This window comes from Salmo salar, chromosome 20 (genome assembly GCF_965601325.2).
Source record: "Salmo salar chromosome 20, fSalSal1, whole genome shotgun sequence".
NCBI lineage: Eukaryota > Metazoa > Chordata > Actinopteri > Salmoniformes > Salmonidae > Salmo > Salmo salar.
In genome coordinates, this window is record NC_138310.1 from 23,761,822 (window position 1) to 23,782,369 (window position 20,548).

The following is a 20,548-nucleotide window of genomic DNA, read 5'->3' on the forward strand; positions in this document are numbered from 1 at the left end:
GTAGAACATAACAACATGGCTATGTACAGGGAGTAGAACATAACAACATGGCTATGTACAGGGAGTAGAACATAACAACATGGCTATGTACAGGGAGTAGAACATAACAACATGGCTATGCACAGGGAGTAGAACATAACAACATGGCTATGCACAGGGAGTAGAACATAACAACATGGCTATGCACAGGGAGTAGAACATAACAACATGGCTATGCACAGGGAGTAGAACATAACAACATGGCTATGCACAGGGAGTAGAACATAACAACATGGCTATGCACAGGGAGTAGAACATAACAACATGGCTATGTACAGGGAGTAGAACATAACAACGTGGCTATGTACAGGGAGTAGAACATAACAACATGGCTATGTACAGGGAGTACAACATAACAACGTGGCTATGTACAGGGAGTAGAACATAACAACGTGGCTATGTACAGGGAGTAGAACATAACATGGCTATGTACAGGGAGTAGAACATAACATGGCTATATACAGGGAGTAGAACATAACATGGCTATATACAGGGAGTAGAACATAACATGGCTATATACAGGGAGTAGAACATAACATGGCTATATACAGGAAGTAGAACATAACATGGCTATATACAGGGAGTAGAACATAACATGGCTATATACAGGGAGTAGAACATAACATGGCTATATACAGGGAGTAGAACATAACATGGCTATATACAGGGAGTAGAACATAACAACATGGCTATGTACAGGGAGTAGAACATAACAACATGGCTATGTCCAGGGAGTAGAACATAACAACATGGCTATGTCCAGGGAGTAGAACATAACAACATGGCTATGTACAGGGAGTAGAACATAACAACATGGCTATGTACAGGGAGTAGAACATAACAACATGGCAATGTACAGGGAGTAGAACATAACAACATGGCTATGTACAGGGAGTAGAACATAACAACATGGCTATGTACAGGGAGTAGAACATAACAACATGGCTATGTACAGGGAGTAGAACATAACAACATGGCTATGTACAGGGAGTAGAACATAACAACATGGCTATATACAGGGAGTAGAACATAACAACATGGCTATGTACAGGGAGTAGAACATAACAACATGGCTATGTACAGGGAGTAGAACATAACAACATGGCTATGTACAGGGAGTAGAACATAACAACATGGCTATGTACAGGGAGTAGAACATAACAACATGGCTATGCACAGGGAGTAGAACATAACAACATGGCTATATACAGGGAGTAGAACATAACAACATGGCTATGCACAGGGAGTAGAACATAACAACATGGCTATGTACAGGGAGTAGAACATAACAACATGGCTATGTACAGGGAGTAGAACATAACAACATGGCTATGTAGAGGGAGTAGAACATAACAACATGGCTATGTACAGGGAGTAGAACATAACAACATGGCTATGTACAGGGAGTAGAACATAACAACATGGCTATGTACAGGGAGTAGAACATAACAACATGGCTATGTACAGGGAGTAGAACATAACAACATGGCTATGTACAGGGAGTAGAACATAACAACATGGCTATGTAGAGGGAGTAGAACATAACAACATGGCTATGTACAGGGAGTAGAACATAACAACATGGCTATGTACAGGGAGTAGAACATAACAACATGGCTATATACAGGGAGTAGAACATAACAACATGGCTATATACAGGGAGTAGAACATAACAACATGGCTATGCACAGGGAGTAGAACATAACAACATGGCTATGCACAGGGAGTAGAACATAACAACATGGCTATGTACAGGGAGTAGAACATAACAACATGGCTATATACAGGGAGTAGAACATAACATGGCTATATACAGGGAGTAGAACATAACAACGTGGCTATGTACAGGGAGTAGAACATAACAACGTGGCTATGTACAGGGAGTAGAACATAACAACGTGGCTATATACAGGGAGTAGAACATAACAACGTGGCTATATACAGGGAGTAGAACATAACAACATGGCTATGTACAGGGAGTAGAACATAACAACATGGCTATATACAGGGAGTAGAACATAACATGGCTATGCACAGGGAGTAGAACATAACAACGTGGCTATGTACAGGGAGTAGAACATAACAACATGGCTATATACAGGGAGTAGAACATAACATGGCTATGTACAGGGAGTAGAACATAACAACATGGCTATGTACAGGGAGTAGAACATAACAACATGGCTATGTACAGGGAGTAGAACATAACAACATGGCTATGTACAGGGAGTAGAACATAACAACATGGCTATGCACAGGGAGTAGAACATAACAACATGGCTATGTACAGGGAGTAGAACATAACAACATGGCTATGTACAGGGAGTAGAACATAACAACGTGGCTATGTACAGGGAGTAGAACATAACAACGTGGCTATGTACAGGGAGTAGAACATAACAACGTGGCTATGTCCAGGGAGTAGAACATAACAACGTGGCTATGTCCAGGGAGTAGAACATAACAACATGGCTATGTACAGGGAGTAGAACATAACAACATGGCTATGTACAGGGAATAGAACATAACAACATGGCTATATACAGGGAGTAGAACATAACAACATGGCTATGTACAGGGAGTAGAACATAACAACATGGCTATGTACAGGGAGTAGAACATAACAACATGGCTATGTACAGGGAGTAGAACATAACAACATGGCTATGTCCAGGGAGTAGAACATAACAACATGGCTATGTACAGGGAGTAGAACATAACAACATGGCTATGTACAGGGAGTAGAACATAACAACATGGCTATGTACAGGGAGTAGAACATAACAACATGGCTATGTACAGGGAGTAGAACATAACAACATGGCTATGTACAGGGAGTAGAACATAACAACATGGCTATGTACAGGGAGTAGAACATAACATGGCTATGTACAGGGAGTAGAACATAACAACATGGCTATGTACAGGGAGTAGAACATAACAACATGGCTATGCACAGAGGTACAAGGTTGTTGAGGTAGCTATGTGTTGTACATGTAGGTAGGGGTAAAGTGACTAGGCAACAGGATAGATAATGGACAGTAGCAGCAGTGTGTGTGTGTGTGTGTGTGTGTGTGTGTGTGTGTGTGTGTGTGTGTGTGTGTGTGTGTGTGTGTGTGTGTGTGTGTGTGTGTGTGTGTGGCGTCAGTATGCATGTGTGTGCATAGTCGGTGCAAAAAAAGGGTCAATGTAGCTAGTCCGGATAGCCGTTTGATTAGCTATTTAGCAGTCATGTTTAGAAGTCTTATGGCTTGGGGATAGAAACTGTTCAGATTCCTTTCCTGTTTGTTCCAGACTTGGTGCATTTGTACTGGTTGCCATTTGGTAACGGGGAGAACAGTCTGTGGCTTGGGTGACTAGAGTCTTTGAAAAATGTTTGGGCCTTCCTCTGACACTGCCTGGTATAGAGGTCCTGTATGGCAGGGAGCTTAGCCCCAGTGATGTACTGGGCTGTACGCACTACCCTCTGTAGCGCCTTGCGGTCGGATGTCAAGCAGTTGCCATACCAAGCGGTGACGCAGCCAGTCAAGACGCTCTCGACGGTGCAGCTGTAGAACTTTTTGATGATCTGACGGCCCATGCCAAATCTTTTCAGCCTCCTGAGGGAGAAGAGGCGTTGACGTGCCCTTTTCATGACTGTGTTGGTGTGTTTGGACCATGATAGATCCTTAGTGTTGTGGACACCGAGGAACTGGAAGCTCTCAACCCGCTCCGCTATAACCCCCGTTAATGTGAATGGGGGCGTGCTCTACCCTCGGTTTCCTGTAGTCCACAATCCGCTCCTTTGTCTTGTCTTAACAAGATTGAGGGAGAGGCTGTTGTCCAGGCACCACACTGCCAGGTCTCTGACCTCCTCCCTATAGTCTTATTGTTGTAGGTGATCAGGCCCTCACTCCTTTCCCTGTTTGTACCCTAGTCATCCCTGTGCCACCTGTGGAAATCCAAGCAGAGCGTTACACCCTTTACCCTGGGGACCGACTGGAGCTGAGCTGTAAAACCGACTCGGTCAACTGGACCAAGGACCATGCAGTGGTGCTGGACGGGGAGCACACACGCTTACGAGATGGCCAGCTGGAGATCGAGGGGGTGGAGCCGGCTGACTCGGGCCTGTACACCTGCGTCACCTTTGGCAACCACAGCTCTTACTTCTCTGTCAATGTCACAGGTAAGGTCAAAACAACCACTGAGGGCTCAAATCACTGGTCCTGTAGAGAGAAACAATTCAAGGTATGTGGTAATGCAGCTACGCCCAAGTCAAATGACATATATTGTCCTATCTGCCTATTCACCAGTTGATATCCTGGCATCCTCTGAAGATGAAGACGAGGAGGATGAGTCTTCCTCAGAGGAGGCAAAGATGTCTAGCAGTCAAAAGCTTTTACGTAAGTGTCTGATCCTCCTAGTCCACCTGTCACTGGAATGGTAGACCAGGACTGGGTTTGGACCCGATTCTGCTCCTGTTGAGGTTAATGCCCTGAACTTAACATGACAACCCTGACTAATTTGGTTATTTCCTGTTACATTTCATATGTGATTCACCTATTAGGCATTTGCTGTTCATATAAGAGTGATTTGTTCACAGTTGTGATTCAGAGGGCCAGTAGCACCACACACTGCTGTTTACACTTGAGTAAGGAATGTCACACTAGTGACTAAACTCAGTACATTCCAGACGTCCCCTGATTACTGTTTGTCTACGCAGCATTATAAAGCCAGTCAGGCGTGGTCAGCTGCCTACTGCCGTCTGGTGAACGCCATGTGCCCACAGGGAAGTAAGCAGCTAGCGTGGCGGGCACCCCTGACGATGACCTTGGGCCCCAAGAGACTAGGCAATCCTATATTGGAGTTTTGTATGTTTTTAAGCAAAACTGGAAATTGTCACTTGACTTGTACTGTTTTTGTGGATCTTTGTATAGAACTCTCCTAAGCCAGATGGAAACTACCTGCACACACAATTGTTGTGTCAATTCTTCTGTCAGAATAGGTGTTTAAGTGTTCTCTCTTTCTCCCCATTGTTCCTCAGCAATGGCCCCTCAGTGGGCTCAGCCCGAGAAGATGGAGAAAAAGCTACATGCTGTCCCAGCCAGTAAGACGGTCAAGTTCCGCTGCCAGGCCAGTGGAAACCCCACCCCAACACTCAAGTGGTTCAAGAACAGCAAGGAATTCAAGAGGGATCAGCGCATCGGGGGCTTCAAGGTAAACCCCCTCCCTGTATTCACCCCTTGGTACTGGACGGCCAGAGACCATACTGTATTATCCTAATTGAAGATCCCCAAACTCCCTGAACATGAGTGCAGGTGTGATGGTGATCTCGTCACTGTTAAATCACCAACCCCCACCCACAGCATTAGAGGCATGTCGCACCTGACTAGGGAACAATGCACAGTGAAATCCAATGCCACAACGAGATGATTGTGCCACAAAAAAGCATGCCTCGAGGATGGCAATTTTTGCCCTGGAGGCAGAATACGCCTGGCTGTCCTCATTTAACATATCTGGGTATCTGCTGTTTACTGCATTTGTTTTCAGTCCAGATTTCTCTGCTTATAGCAAAACCAACTTCTCAAAGGAAATGTGTTTATAATGAGGAGACGGAATAAATCCTGCAGATCTCCCACATCTCAGTGTTGGGGAGCAGGACAGGACAGCTCACTGTCACAGAGGAAGTGAGACGGGGTAAACATTTCACAATAATGGGCGTGGTGGTGATAAGTCCGTTTCCTTTTCTTTTCCCTGGTGCAGATAGCATGTGTATACTGTGCGCTTGGCTTTTAAAGTTGACCATATCCGTGCCGTGGTGTGGACGATGGTGAGTGTGTTGGCTTGCGACAGCCTCATGTAGGATGTGCTGGGATGTTGTAGGAGTCTAGGGTCCTGTGCATCTGCTCTTCCCATCAAGGTGTTGTCCAGCCTTGTCCTCGGCAGCCCCCCCCCCCCCCCCCCCTCCCCCCTGCTGGGAAACATTAAAGAGTTTCCTTTCAGCTGCCTTCTCTCCCCCAGCTCGGCCCTGCCGGGCCACGCAGCACACTTTACCATCTGGCTGCTGTTTTTTCAGTTAAGGTGCAAAGGTCTAGATGGGCAGCTGGGGACGTCTATGAACGAGGCTCGCCAACCCCCCCCCCCGCGCTTTGGTTTTATGACCACAGCTCCATTGTTTATATAGTCTTAATGTATGGAGAGGGAAGGCAGGGGGAATAATACAGACCACATGTATTAACCCAAGCACAACACATCTGGCCAACAGCAGCTGTGGAACCCCAGCGCATTTAAGCTAAATGAGGGAAACCTTAACGCAGGCTCTGTGTACGCATGTTTGATGTTGCCATTGCCTGAGAGGTTTGTTAGTTTAATCACACACTGCCGGTCTTGGTCAGATATATGGAAGAAAAATAATAACTTGGAATATAGAGAACAGGATTTAGCCTTCGATGTGCATAGGATGTAACCTGGTCATAGTGAGCTACAGTTTTTCCCGGAGCAGGTTGTGACAAGTCATGTAACCACTAAGAAAACCGTTTCCCCGCTCCAATATGTTTCTAAGGGTGCATTAATGTACTGTTTCTCAAGCAATGGAGCACAATATAGTTTTATGTGACATGGGAAATAGTCTCCTGACAGCAAGTTCCTCCTTCCCATGGATGTTAAAATAAAAACAAAGTAATTATGGTTTGATCTGCATTTCATTACGCGTCATTGAACTCGTACATTTTCCCCCATTTTGTACAAATAACTAACTAGCAGTATGACAAATTAAATGTGCTCTGGAGAGGTTATGTACACCCCAATGTCAAAGAAAATAATTCCAGAAATGAACTTATGAATGAATAGTGTTGTATCAGGCTGACTTGCCCATCTTTTTTATAATCTAGACACAAGTGTCTCACTAAAGTGTTTTATAGTAGGTGTTATAGGACGTTTTGTGAAAGTATGGGGCTTTGGGGATCTATTTAAGTCTTAGTGCTTTGGTTGGACCAGCTGTCATCTGGAAGTGCATTCCATACTTCCTCCTCTGACTACATATTTTACCTTTCTCTTCTCCCATTTGTAGGTTCGAGAACACATGTGGACCATCATCATGGAGTCTGTAGTGCCATCCGACAAGGGGAACTACACCTGTGTAGTTGAAAACAAACATGGAAGCATCAACCACACTTACCAGCTGGATGTTGTTGGTAAGTCTCTTTCCTCTCCGGGTCATTTTGCTAATCCATTCACCTGGTTTAATCATCAATTGGATATTTATGTAGCTTAAATGTGTTGTTGGTTCAATATCGCTAATGGTTTACAACACTAAGCGCTAGTAATGGTGTGCCCTTTTTCCAAGGAGAGAGTCATATGGTCTGAACTGTTGTCAAATTAGCATTTTTTTTTTTTATTAACCTTGTTTACGTTGTGGCCCTGCCAATGAAGCTGTCTGAAAAGGTGAAATTATTATTTTGTCCTGGACCTGCCCTGTGACTTACTCATGCTCCATTGGTTCTATAAATCAAAGCTCCACCTCCACAGACAGTGGTGTCTCCTGGGATATTTGCGGCCAGGGCCTGTGTTGGCGTGACTTCACTCCCCAACCTCGGTCAACTGTGAGATCATTTTGCAGACAGAGTAATTCTACAAAATGTGTGCGAAGCGCCACACTCATCTCTGTATCAGGAAAGCAAATGAAGCCTGAACAGTTTGTTTCCCTGCCAGATGCTGGGCTCATTAGTATGGTTTGGCAAGTTATCAGTCATCAAAATGGCACACAGAGAACATTTCTCTCTCAGGGCAATGGCTCGAAACTTGTCTGCAAGCTTGTGTTTCCAGTAATTTGGGAAAAATGGCAGCAATTATACAGGCGGCAGAGTAGTTGGGGGAGCTGCTATTTCCCTGGCTGTGAAATTACCGTCTGTAAGTAGTGAAAGGACATGAGATCTGGGTAACCTTGTAACCTGGCCTGAGATCAACCTCTACCAAGGCCAGACTGACAGAGCTGTCCTCCTCCTGTTGTCTTTTACTTTCCCAGATCAGCCATGCCTCAATGCTTATTCATTACTGGAATGAACGAGAAACATGGCCTAATCATTTGCCGTTGTTTTCCAATGATAATGCATGGTGGTTTTTACCAAGGTATTTCTGTTGCACTGACCGCTTGGATTCTCCACGACTATGTCTTTGACGTGTCTTCGTATGTGATTTAAGGTGTGTCTTTGTATGTGATCGCTGTGTCTTTTTTGTTATTAATGTTCGTATTTCAATGTTATTGTCATGCGTCTGTGTGTATCTGTTGCAGAGCGTTCCCCCCACAGACCCATCCTGCAGGCCGGACTGCCAGCCAATCTCACTGCGGTGGTGGGCAGTGATGTGGCGTTTGAGTGTAAGGTGTTCAGCGACCCCCAGCCTCACATCCAGTGGCTGAAGCACATCGAGGTCAATGGGAGTCGCGTAGGCCCTGATGGCTTACCCTACGTCCGCGTCCTCAAGGTAGGGGCTCGCAGCGCACTGACTGGGTCCACCACCAGCCTACACAGGACACAACATAGCTTTGTTTATTCTGTTCAGTCAGGAACTAAATGTGAAAACCTCCATTAAGTAAGAGATGACACCCCATGTTATGCTTGGGGGAATGCAGACATACAACTGTGTAGTAATACAGCCAAACCGTATTAGATTTCAATGAAATTGTGTAGTACAGTCTTAAGCGCATGTCTTTGTTGAGTAGTTTGTATCATTTTCATTTCCTGTTGCATCATGTCTATTATAACCCTTCAAGACTGTCTGGCAAAGGATGGCAAATAGTATCCCTCTTCGAGGATATGGCAGGTAGGTAGCCTAGCAGTTAAGAGCGTTGGGCCAGTAACCAAAAGGTCGTGGGTTCCAATCCCCTAGCCGACCTAGTGAAAAATCTGTCGGCGTGCCCTTGAGCAAGGCACTTTAACCTTAATTGCTTCTGTAAGTCACTCTGGATAAGAGCGTCTGCTAAATGACTAAAATGTAAATGTTATTTTTCTATATACCGTAAATTCCAGACTATAAGCCGCAACTTTTTTCCCAGCTTTGAACCTCGCGGCTTAAACAATGATGCGGCTAATATATGGATTTTTCCCGCTTTCACATTTTTTTTCTCCAACAACACACATTCTGTGACGTGCTCAGTTTTTTGGCGGCATGAAGCCTTCATTAGACCAATGAAATTGCCGAACGGGTTAAGGTCAAACAACTTTTTTGTTTACTGTTTAGATTAAATCGAGCGCTCTCAAACTTCCCATCATTCTGATTACGGTAGTCATTTTGTCACCCTCATCATGGCAAAGACACGGAGAAATGCATATGATGCAGCTTTCAAGTTGAAGGCGATTGATCTGGCTGTTGGAAAAGGAAATAGAGCTGCTGCACGGGAGCTTGGTCTTAATGAGTCGATGATAAGACGTTGGAAACAGCAGCGTGAGGAATTGACTCAGTGCAAAAAGACAACTAAAGCTTACTGCTCATTTTTTATTTTTTGTTACAAGCCGTGTTTCGTTAAAGCCTATTTATTTTTTGTTACAAGCCGTGTTTCGTTAAAGCCTATTTATTTTTGTTACAAGCCGTGTTTCGTTAAAGCCTATTTATTTTTGTTACAAGCTGTGTTTCGTTAAAGCCTATTTATTTTTGTTACAAGCCGTGTTTCGTTAAAGCCTGTGTAAAGTTAATTTGTTTCAATGTACCGGTAGGCACCTGCGGCTTATAGACATGTGCGGCTTATTTATGTTCAAAATAATATATTTTTTTAAATTCAGTGGGTGCGGCTTATATTCAGGTGCGCTTAATAGTCCGGAAATTACGGTAAGTAGTTTCCTGTGCCTTGTAAAAGTCTATGCTTGAGAGGGGAAAGTCAATGCTAACAAATGATTGTAATCTCATTCAACAGAGACGTTTGTTACAACCTCATCTTGATTTGTTGTTGCACATGACATGTTTTTGTTTACAGCACTCTGGGGTCAATAGCTCGGACACTCAGGTGTTGACCCTCTACAATGTCACTGAGGAGGAGAGCGGGGAGTATATATGTAAAGTGTCCAATTATATAGGAGAGGCCAATCAGTCGGCCTGGCTGACCATCGTCAGGCATGAGGCCCAAGGTAACCGCCCCACGCAGCAGCAGCAGCAGCAGCACATTGAGAGATCCTCAGCCAGGGGCTGCTAGGGCCACCTGGAGACCTAGGGACTTGTTTAGGGATGACCTCAGCTGTTTCTCTCCTCCCTCGCTCCCTCCCTCCCTTCTATCCCGCCTCAGTGCTCCTGACTGTAAATTACACTATGGAAAATTCCCAGCAGAGCGGTTGAATGTGTTTAGTCTTGCTTTATGTTGGACTGCTTTCTCTTTCCTGCCCCATGCCTCTCCCGTGCCCTCCTAATAAGGGCCTCTCCTGCCATCCACTGCTGTTAGTTTCACTCCCTCGCCCTTCAAAGTCTTCTGCTCAGATCTCTGACTGCCTCTCTCTTATTACTGCCTTGTCCCCCCTACTTTTCAGCTGTCTTACTCAGCCTTTCCGTCTTTCACTGAGCTCCTGCTGTTTGCCTCGTGGATTTGTTGTATAGTGAACTGTGTGTGTGGCCTTGAGAGTGAGTGTGTGTGTGTGTGTGTGTGTGTGTGTGTGTGTGTGTGTGTGTGTGTGTGCTCTGCTGAGGGGTTTTCCATGTAGCCCATCTCTTGCATGTAGAGATGAGTCTTTAGGGTATGGGATGTCCGTCCCTGCTCCTTCTCAAATGGTGATGGTCCAGTGAAGGGTTCAGTGCTGCGGTGCGGTCTCTACCTAACTAGCTCCTCCACTAACTGACTGGAGGGCCAATACTGGTTTTTACTCTTGGGGGGGATGGTGTTGGACAGAGGGGAGTATGAACACCCCACCCACCCTCTGTCCTGTCCCCTCCTCTACCAGAAGTCTTTCCCTTTCAGAATCTTTTACTCATGCCTCCATTTTTCCTCTGGGCCTCTTGTCGGGTCTGCTACCATTGTTCTTTTCTAGACTGCTGGCCTTAACACCACCGACAAGGAAATGGAAATCCTCCAACTGAGGAATGTGTCTTTTGATGATGCTGGGGAGTATACCTGCTTGGCGGGCAATTCTATCGGGTTCTCTCATCACTCTGCATGGTTGATCGTTTTTAAAGGTATCAATGGTTTTCTCCTCTGATCTCCTTCCCCTCCCTCCTCTCCACTTTGGCTTGGCCATCCACTGCCCACATTTATCTGAATATGGTCTCTGTAGACCCTACTTCAGTGAGCAATGTGGATGTGTGTGGAAGCCAGGCCAAGTTGTGATACTAACCTTTTCCCTTCCCCTGTCAGCATGGTTCCATGCCCATCCAACCTTTTCTGGATGGGACGGTATGGTCCATGTTGAGAAATGATTCCCAGAAATCACAGAATGCCAAACAACCCATCTGACCCATAAAATCTACCTCAACTGACAACCCCTGAATCAGAAAGTTTAGGTGTTTCATACCCTCAAAATAAATGACCATTTCCTCTGCCAATTTCATAAAAATCATTTGTCAGATTTCCACATTGTTTCAAATGGTTAACGGGTAACTTTACAATGCACTTCTACTTGACTGCCTTAAGATGAAGTTTTCCATTCAGAAGGGGTTGTTTGGCAATACTGTTGGTGTTTCACTCCAACTTGTCTTTCCCATTCTGGTTTCAATTTGGTGTTTACATTTGATTCCTTGTGAGGCTGATTTTTTTCTGACAAGCACTACAAATGACATATGTCCCTGATGTCATTTCCTGCTGTGAGGACGAAGCCTGCTCTTAAGGCTAGCTTTGATAATTGGCTCATTGTTGTGGACGGCTCATTCCTCTGGGTTGGAATAGGCATTTGTCCAATTATCAAGCTGCTTGTCATTCAGCCTCAAGACACAAGGACAGCTCACTTGTGTTGCTGGTGTTTGTGTCATTCTGGTGTTTTTTGGAAAGCGAGGTAAAAAAAGAAACATCCAATATGTTAATTTTAAACCATATTGTAAAATTTTGGAGATAATTAGATTAAACATTTTATCTTTTGTGTCTTCAGCACGTAGGTAGATTTGATCCTCATACCGAGAGACAATGTCACATTTTGTACTGTCTAAATTACAAGGGAATCATAATGACAATTGTTTGTACCAACAATCACCACACAAGCCGCCATTTTAAAACCAAACTGGGCTTTTATGCAGAACCACCATTTTATGTGCTCTAAGGAAGTCAGAATGGGACATTTACTTTAAATAAATAATTAGCTTAAGTTAAACTACTGAACACATTCTATTTATAACATATATTACAACATTTATGAATGAGTAGTATGTTTGAAAAATGTGTATTAGTGTGGAGTGGCATGGTTTTTGTCTGTGATGTTAACACGCATTGTCCTGAATAACCGAGCCTTTGCACACAAAAAGAAATACATTTGGGGGAAAAATGGTTTTAGGAAGCTAAGATTGAACTTAATGTACATCCGTGTTAATGCTCATCAGTTTGCACAAGGCTCTGTATTATTTGGGTTTGTCCCAGCTCAAGAGGACTTGGCCGTTCTCTGCCACTAGAGACTATGGCTGCTGGTCAAACTGGCAAAGAATGTGGAGTGAAACCCTATGCCTGAAAGAAGTGATTATGGTGCCACAATAGGAGTTTGTGCTCCGCTCTCTATGCCAGTGGTGTTAAGGGCTCTGTTTTTCTGTACATGTCAGCTGAGTGGTCTTAGTGAATGTATCAGGGTGGTGTTTGTGTGTTCAGTGTTTTTGTTACATGCCTGTTGTGAAAGTGTGATTGATATTTGAGAATGCATGGACCTCTGTTGTTGTGTGATTTGACCCTGTGTGGCTGACCTATTGCCCCGTATCCTATTGTCCCCCGTCGCGTTGCCCTCATCCAGCAGTCCCCCGCTCCCCACCACCCAACCAAACCTACCTGGAAGTGCTGATCTACTGCGTGGGCTTCTTCCTCATTGCTGTCATGGTGGCCGTGGCCATCATCATCAAGATGCGCACCTCGTCCAAGAAAAGTGACTTCAACAGTCAGCTGGCTGTCCACAAGCTGGCTAAAAGCATCCCCCTGCGCAGACAGGTAACAGAAAGTAGATAGGGGGTTTGACATCTTTATACCTTTTCTGCTTTCTCATCCCATTTAGTGTAATCTTTATGGTATCTTAATAATTTTTTTTACGTATTCCTATCACTTATTCTTATCAAATGGAAGTGTTCATTATCTTGTGAAAATAAAAAACCTTAATTCCTCGAGCTTCTGGTTCCTCAAAGAGGCCATGAGGTGAGTCAGGTTGGTATGAGTAGAGGGCAGGTGTTCGTCTCATCCTGCTATCTGCTTCCACTGGGATTCAAGTAGTTTTAGTTGTTACATTTAGTGTCTACAGACTTATTTATGTAACATTTTGAAGGTTTAACATAATTTTCTGTCCACACACTGGATATCCTTCTGTCTGTCTCTGTTGTACCTTCCCTGGCTCCACTATGAGAGAGTAATGGCAGGCTTCTGTATTCCAGGTGTCAGTGGACTCTAGCTCTTCTCTCCACTCCGGGGTGATGTTGGTGCGGCCCTCCCGCCTCTCGTCCAGCGGCTCTCCTATGCTGTCTGGGGTGTCTGAGTACGAGCTGCCCCAGGACCCACGCTGGGAGCTGCCCAGGGACAGGTACACAGATGACTGGAACACACCTATTAAATACAGACATAACATCACACTCCTTTGAATGGGAACATTGCCTGACTGTTTCAATCATCTCACATTTGTTGTTTTTTCCTATCCCTGTGACCCACTTAGACTGGTGCTTGGGAAGCCCCTGGGAGAAGGCTGCTTTGGCCAGGTGGTGATGGGAGAGGCTTTAGGGATGGACAAAGAGAAGCCAAATAGGGTCACCAAAGTGGCCGTCAAGATGCTCAAATGTAAGTCAAGTTTTTTTTCTTTCATAAACCATATCAAACCTGTGATTTAGGCACATGTCTGGGTTGCCGATACTGCATGTTGGAAAGTTATTTCAAACGCAAGGAGCACAGAATTGAGCAGAAAACCACAACTGCTATTACAGGATGGGAGGAGAGTTCTACTTAGTGCTGTGATGCACAGACATTATAAGAGGCATCTGCCACTGGCTCCTGGCCACTGTGCAAATGGGAGACCAGAGTAAACATTTATGAGAACCCCTGAGTTTGGATATATGACAGGGTTCATAAAACTGTGAAGAGTGGGGATGTAGGAAAATAACCATTTATTGCTTGGTACTTTTTAAGTGCCTCCCCCCAGAGTGCTGCCTTCATCTCCGCCTCCCCCTACCTGCATGTCCCTCTGAAAGTAGACTCTCCTCTTGGTTAGCTTAGTGGTGTCTGTAGACTTTTCCCTACAGTTGGTGCCTTTGAAACATTTTTAAATAGGGTATGTAAATTTACTTTGAAATCATTTTGCATAGCAGTGTCCTTTGCGCTGTACACAACTGGGATGTTTTACATGAGAACTCTTTTTGATTTGCCAATCATAGAGAGTTCAGGGTTGGGTGATTTGTTGTAATGAGTCTAATTTCTTTCTCATTTTTTCCCTCCCCTCAGCTGATGCTACAGAGAAAGACCTGTCAGATCTGATCTCCGAGATGGAGATGATGAAGATCATTGGGAAGCACAAGAACATAATTAACCTGCTGGGAGCCTGTACCCAGGATGGTAGGTCTCACACTGGCACACTCCCTTCAAATCCTTCATTCAGAAAGGCTGAAAACATGTTTCATTTTGGAGAGGGGAAAGGGAGTGTTTTGGGAATGTGTTTTTAGACCCTTGCATTGTTCAGTTGTTTAACAAGACCACAAAAAGCACAGCATGATCAGATCAGCATGCAAAAATGTGTGTAATGGTATGAGTAAGGGGATTCTGACACCAACTTCCGAGCTCTCAGTTTGAGATGACCACAGCTGCTGCCAGGGTTGCCATATCTTTCAAATCTTGACTGACAAGCCCTGGCACCATGAGCTGTGTTCTGCTGGGGAGGAACATTAGCCTTCTCTGACCCTGCTGTGAACATTGGAGAGCTCTCTGTTCTAAATATCATGTAGCAGAACACAGGAGGCTGCTCTTTGTTCCACCTGGTCCCTTGAGAAGTTCCAGTAGGTTATTGTAGCAATCTGTTAGCATTTCACACCTTATTACCCAAACCTGTTTGACATACAAACTTTCATCTTTGGCAAAATGTTTTCAAGTCTTTGCATTTACTTACTATAGATGGTGGAGATTTTTTTTTTTTCACACGGCATACAAGTGTTAACAGACATTTGGTTTCTTTTTCTTGTTCTTTAGTTACAGCTTGTAAATTCTTAATGCCTTGATTTGTAATGGTCTTTTTCCCTGACCACAAAATAGCTGTCCAGAATACACCATTACTCTTGGCGCTCATTGGCATGTTAGGAGAAAGATACAGCTGTTGGTTATAATTCAGAGCTTAACTCTCTCACCATGACCCCTCCACCGCTCAGTGACATCCCTCCTCACTGCCGGAAATGCTGTTCTCTGACAGTAAAGATGGTGTGCTCCTATCAGTCTGTCTTGTTGCGTTAGGTGTCACATAAAAGGTATTTCAAATGTCACGTCCTCCAGTGGTGTTGAGGAGTGACCCTTGTCTCCCTCCCCAGGCCCTCTTTATGTTATTGTGGAGTATGCCTCCAAGGGAAACCTCCGGGAGTACCTGAGAGCTCGGCGTCCACCAGGCATGGAGTACTGCTACAACCCTGACCAGGTGCCCATAGAGAACATGTCTATCAAAGACCTGGTGTCCTGTGCCTACCAGGTGGCCCGCGGCATGGAGTACCTGTCCTCTAAGAAGGTAACATCAGGATCCGACTCTACCTACATCAGCACAGTTGAGTATAGAGTACACAGTAAAGATGCAGTGAATGTACCAGGCCGGCTGGACCTTGTTCTTATGTTTGTTTGTGTACAGTGTATCCACCGAGACCTTGCTGCCCGCAACGTGCTGGTGACAGAGGACAACGTGATGAAGATCGCAGATTTTGGCCTGGCCAGAGATATCCACCATATTGATTACTATAAGAAGACCACCAATGTCAGTGTGCTACTAATTACCTACCTCAGCCATGCCAATCAATGTGAAAATTGCTTCCCCTGACCTTATTCCATCTCCTGTGTCAATTTGCCAATTTACACTAGCATTTAACCCATAGGGTCGTTTACCAGTCAAGTGGATGGCCCCAGAAGCTCTATTTGACCGGATATACACGCACCAAAGTGATGTGTGAGTATGGAAGAAATACACATTTACCATATTTGGAATGGGCAGAAGTTGGCCAGATACCCGTGGCTTGTATGATATGACCTGTGTGTTGACTGATGGGGCTTGTCCTGTCCCTCTGTATCTGCAGATGGTCTTTCGGGGTGCTGCTGTGGGAGATCTTCACCCTGGGGGGCTCGCCGTACCCGGGGGTCCCTGTAGAAGAGCTGTTCAAGCTGCTGAAGGAGGGCCACCGCATGGACAAGCCCTCCACCTGCACTCACGAACTGTAAGCCTCCTTCCTCCGCGTTCTATCATTAGAATGGATGCTATGGGTTTATCCCAGAGCACAGGGATGCAGCTGCTGCAAAGACATTGATCTCTGATAATAAAAAAAGACAGGCAAGCCAGCAGCAGAATTAGGACTCTTTCCCACTCTCTTACTCTCCCTCTCTATTCTCTCTATTTCTCCACCTCCCTCACAGATACATGATGATGAGGGACTGCTGGCATGCCGTTCCCTCTCACCGGCCCACGTTCAAACAGCTGGTGGAAGACCTGGACCGCACCCTGGCCATGACGTCCAACCAGGTGAGTCTCCACATTGAGCACACCTCAGCAGTTCACACAGTCAACAAAGGTGATAAACTCACATCCTTGTATTACTGTCAGGACCGAATGTTAAAATGTTGTGTTTACTTGATATTTAAGCCACTTGTCTGTATGTGGGTGTGAAATGGATGATATCCAAAGACAGATATATGACTGTGTTCTGGCCAGTGTGTCCAATCCTCTCTCTCATAAATTCCATCTGTGTGTGTTTGCAGGAGTACTTGGAGCTGTCTGTGCCTCTGGACCAGTATTCCCCCAGCTACCCCGACACTCGCAGCTCCACCTGTTCCTCTGGCGAGGACTCTGTCTTCTCCCACGATGCTGGGGCTGAGGAGCCCTGCCTGCCAAAGTTCCCTCCCCATTCCAACGGGGTGGCCCTCAAGAAGCGCTGATACCTCACTCCCCTCAAACACCCTGACATTCCTCTTACTGTCGTTCCTTCTCTGCACCGCTGGCCTGGTATGAACTCTCCCAACCCTCCCAGAGACTAGGCAAAACACTGGTTTAGAGTGGGACAAGCTTAATTCTGAAACTTTTAAACGTACCGGTTGGGCATCAAGGACTCAAGGCCGCAGCAGTTTCTTGGCTCGTGATTGAGGTGGATATGTTTTCGGGGCACTTTGCATTGCTGGGATTGTCTTTTTGTGTCAAACGGTGCAGGAGAAGGAAAGACTAATTTCTCCACTTTGGGCATTCCATGGAACAAGATAAACAGACCGTACTAAACTGAAAGAATTATGAATTGGATGGATCTGAGTTAGGATTATGTCTGTTGTATTTTTTCCAATGTTCATCAATAATAAATGAAAGTATTTTGCTTCTAAGACCAAATCCAGAGAATATATTAACAAGGGACATTCATTCAGTGCCTTCAGAAAGTGTTCACACCCCTTGACCTTTTTAAAATGTTGTTGTGTTACAAAGTGGGATTAAAATAGATTTAATTATCATTTTTTGTCAACGATCTATACAAAATAGTAATATCTAAGTGGAAGAAAAATATGTAAAAATATGAAAAATAAAACACTAATATACCTTGATTAGATAAGTATTTATATTCCTGAGTCAATACATGTTATAATCACCCTTGGCAGCGATTCCAACTGTTAGTCTTTCCTGGATTGTAAAATATCTGCCCATTATTCTTTAAAAAGTTATTCAAACTCTGAAGTTCTTTGTGATCATTCCTAGACAGCCATTTTCAAGTCTTGCCATAGATTTTCAAGCCAATTTAAGTCAAAACTGTAACTAGGCCACTAAGGAACATTTGATGTCATCTTGGACAGTGTACGCCAGTGTATTTTTGGCCTTGTGTTTTACATTATTGTCCTGCTGAAAGGTGAATTTGTCTCCCAGTGTCTGTTGGAAAGCAGACTGAACCAGATTTCCCTCTAGGATTTTGCCTGTGCTTAGCTCTATCTGTTTATTTTTATCCCCCCCCCCCCAAAAAAAAACTCTAGTCCTTGCCGATGACAAGCATACCCATAACACGATGCAGCCATCACCATTCTTGAAAATATGAAGAGTGGTACTCCATGATGTGTTGTTGGATTTGCCATAAACATAACACTTTGTATTCAGGACATAATGTTTAATTCTTTGACAATTTATTTGCAGTTTTACTTGCATGCATGTTATGGAATATTATTTTTACCTTTATTTAACTAGGCAAGTTAGTTAAGAAAAAATTCTTATTTACAATGACGGCCTAGGAACATGACGGCCTATGAACAGTGGGTTAACTGCCTTGTTCAGGGGCAAAACAACAGATTTTTACCTTGTCAGCTCGGGGATTTGATCTAACAACCTTTCGGTTACTGACCCAACGCTCTAACCACTAGGCTACCTGCCGCCCCAGGTACAGGTTTCCTTCTTTTCACTCTGTCATTTAGGTTAGTATTGTGGAGTAACTACAATGTTATTGATCCTCAGTTTTCTCCTATCACAGCCATTAAACTCTGTAACTGTTTTAAAGTCACCATTGGCCTCATGGTGAAATCCCTGAGCGGTTTCCTTCCTCTCCGGCAACTGAGTAAGGAAGGACGTCTGTATCTTTGTAGTGACTGTGTGTATTGATACACCATCCAAAGTGTAATTAATAATGTCACCATGCTCAAAGGGATATTCAGTCTCTGCTTTTTTTTATTTTTACCCATCTACCAGTAGGTGCCCTTTGCGAGGCATTGGAAAACCTCCCTGGTCTTTGAGGTTGAATCTGTGCTTGAAATTCACTACTCAACTGAGGGACCTTACAGATTATTGTATGTGTGGGGTACAGAGATGTGGTAGACATAAAAAAGAAAATGTTAAACACTTATTGCAACTTATTATATGACTTATTAAGCAAATGTTTACTCCTAGACTGTAGGCTTGCCATAACAACGGGGTTGAATACTTATTGATTCAAAACATGTCAGCTTTTTATTTTTTTGTAATTTAAAAAAAACTTAATTCAACTTTGACATTATGGGGTATTGTGTTTAAGCTAGTGACACAAAATCTCAATTTAAAATAGATTAAATTAAGACTAACACAACAAAATGTGGAAAAAGTCAAGAGGTGTGAATACTTTCTGAAGGCACTATACCTTGTATATGTTGGTGCAGTGGTCAGTTATTTCATTCATACTACAATCTCCTTGTAAATACAGTTACATTTATAAATATGAATATATATTTACACAGCACTCTTTATTTTTATTACCATATTTGTTTTATTTTCTTTTTGTACAAGGAAGCTTATGTTTGATCCATTTTTGAGTATAGTCCATAAGGGGAGTCGCTACATGAAAATAACTATAAATTGTATTAAATATTACTTGGCCAGTTTTCGCTGTTTCTAAATTTGTCAGCTTTGCTTTTTTCTCATTAATCAATTGGCTGCTTAACCACTAGTGGAAACGTATGTATTTTCTATCAATCTTTTCAGGTCCAAATGGTTTTTCATGACATAACCTGCAATACAGCGTTATTCTTAGCTCAATATCTGCAGTTGGTGTCGATCAGAGACACCAGCAATGTTCCTTTTACTAAAATCCATGCTGTAGTTGTGTGTGCGTACATATGTTTAATGTCTGAAGTGTATGCTTGTGTACTTGTACGTTGTGGGAGTGTGCGTGTGAGGGTTTAGTCTTTTATGTACCTCTTCTCATTCATGATCTGTCGTTTATTTTAAGTATGATCACAACTGTAAAGATTTCTAGTTGTTAACCATGCTTATTAAAAAGAACCAGAATTCTATGCTTTAGATAACACCATGCACTTTCATTGTGCATGCCTGCCATGTAATGAACTGATCCTCTTCATGCTTTAACAGGAGGCCCATTTGTTTTTAGGGATCTTCTGATAAAGGTTTGCAGAGCACTTATGTCATCGTAAAAGAATTACATTAAATGAAATGCTATCGAAAAAACAAATCAATAAAGCTTTCAGAGTTTGAAAGGACTTAATAAACAGGTGCATAAATATCTTGATTTTGTTGTTTATGATGTAAATCATACTTACAAAGATGGACTGATGGCCACTTCAATCTCCTACCCATTTAGTGCAGGTTACTGGGGGCGATTAAATATGATAATGTGCTGCTGACACCAGAAGAAATGTCCGCTAGTACAGAGAGCTGTGGGCAGCCGTAAACATTTAATTTATTGAAGTGTAAATGGCTTGCTTTGGCTG

At 43.7% G+C, this 20,548-nt stretch overlaps 1 protein-coding gene across 10 annotated transcripts in view; it reads left to right on the top strand.

Moving 5' to 3' along the window:
* Nucleotides 1-20,340, top strand: part of fgfr1a (fibroblast growth factor receptor 1a) — a 57,184-nt gene extending 36,844 nt beyond the window's left edge. For 2 of the 10 annotated variants that reach the window (XM_014160168.3, XM_014160167.3), the window contains exons 3-18: nt 3,956-4,204; nt 4,332-4,421; nt 5,063-5,235; nt 7,088-7,211; nt 8,309-8,499; nt 9,986-10,136; nt 12,918-13,114; nt 13,543-13,688; nt 13,818-13,939; nt 14,597-14,707; nt 15,667-15,893; nt 15,975-16,097; nt 16,216-16,286; nt 16,414-16,551; nt 16,748-16,853; nt 17,090-20,340. In XM_014160168.3, the coding sequence (XP_014015643.1) occupies nt 3,956-4,204; nt 4,332-4,421; nt 5,063-5,235; nt 7,088-7,211; nt 8,309-8,499; nt 9,986-10,136; nt 12,918-13,114; nt 13,543-13,688; nt 13,818-13,939; nt 14,597-14,707; nt 15,667-15,893; nt 15,975-16,097; nt 16,216-16,286; nt 16,414-16,551; nt 16,748-16,853; nt 17,090-17,266 (2,396 nt within the window). In that variant the 3' untranslated portion in view covers nt 17,267-20,340. Of the gene's footprint in view, nt 1-3,955; nt 4,205-4,331; nt 4,422-5,062; nt 5,236-7,087; nt 7,212-8,308; nt 8,500-9,985; nt 10,137-11,024; nt 11,170-12,917; nt 13,115-13,542; nt 13,689-13,817; nt 13,940-14,596; nt 14,708-15,666; nt 15,894-15,974; nt 16,098-16,215; nt 16,287-16,413; nt 16,552-16,747; nt 16,854-17,089 lie in introns of all 10 variants that reach the window. The other 8 variants (XM_014160172.3, XM_014160171.3, XM_014160174.3 and 5 more) reach the window with 8 other exon arrangements.
* The last annotated feature ends 208 nt before the right edge of the window (nt 20,341-20,548 follow it).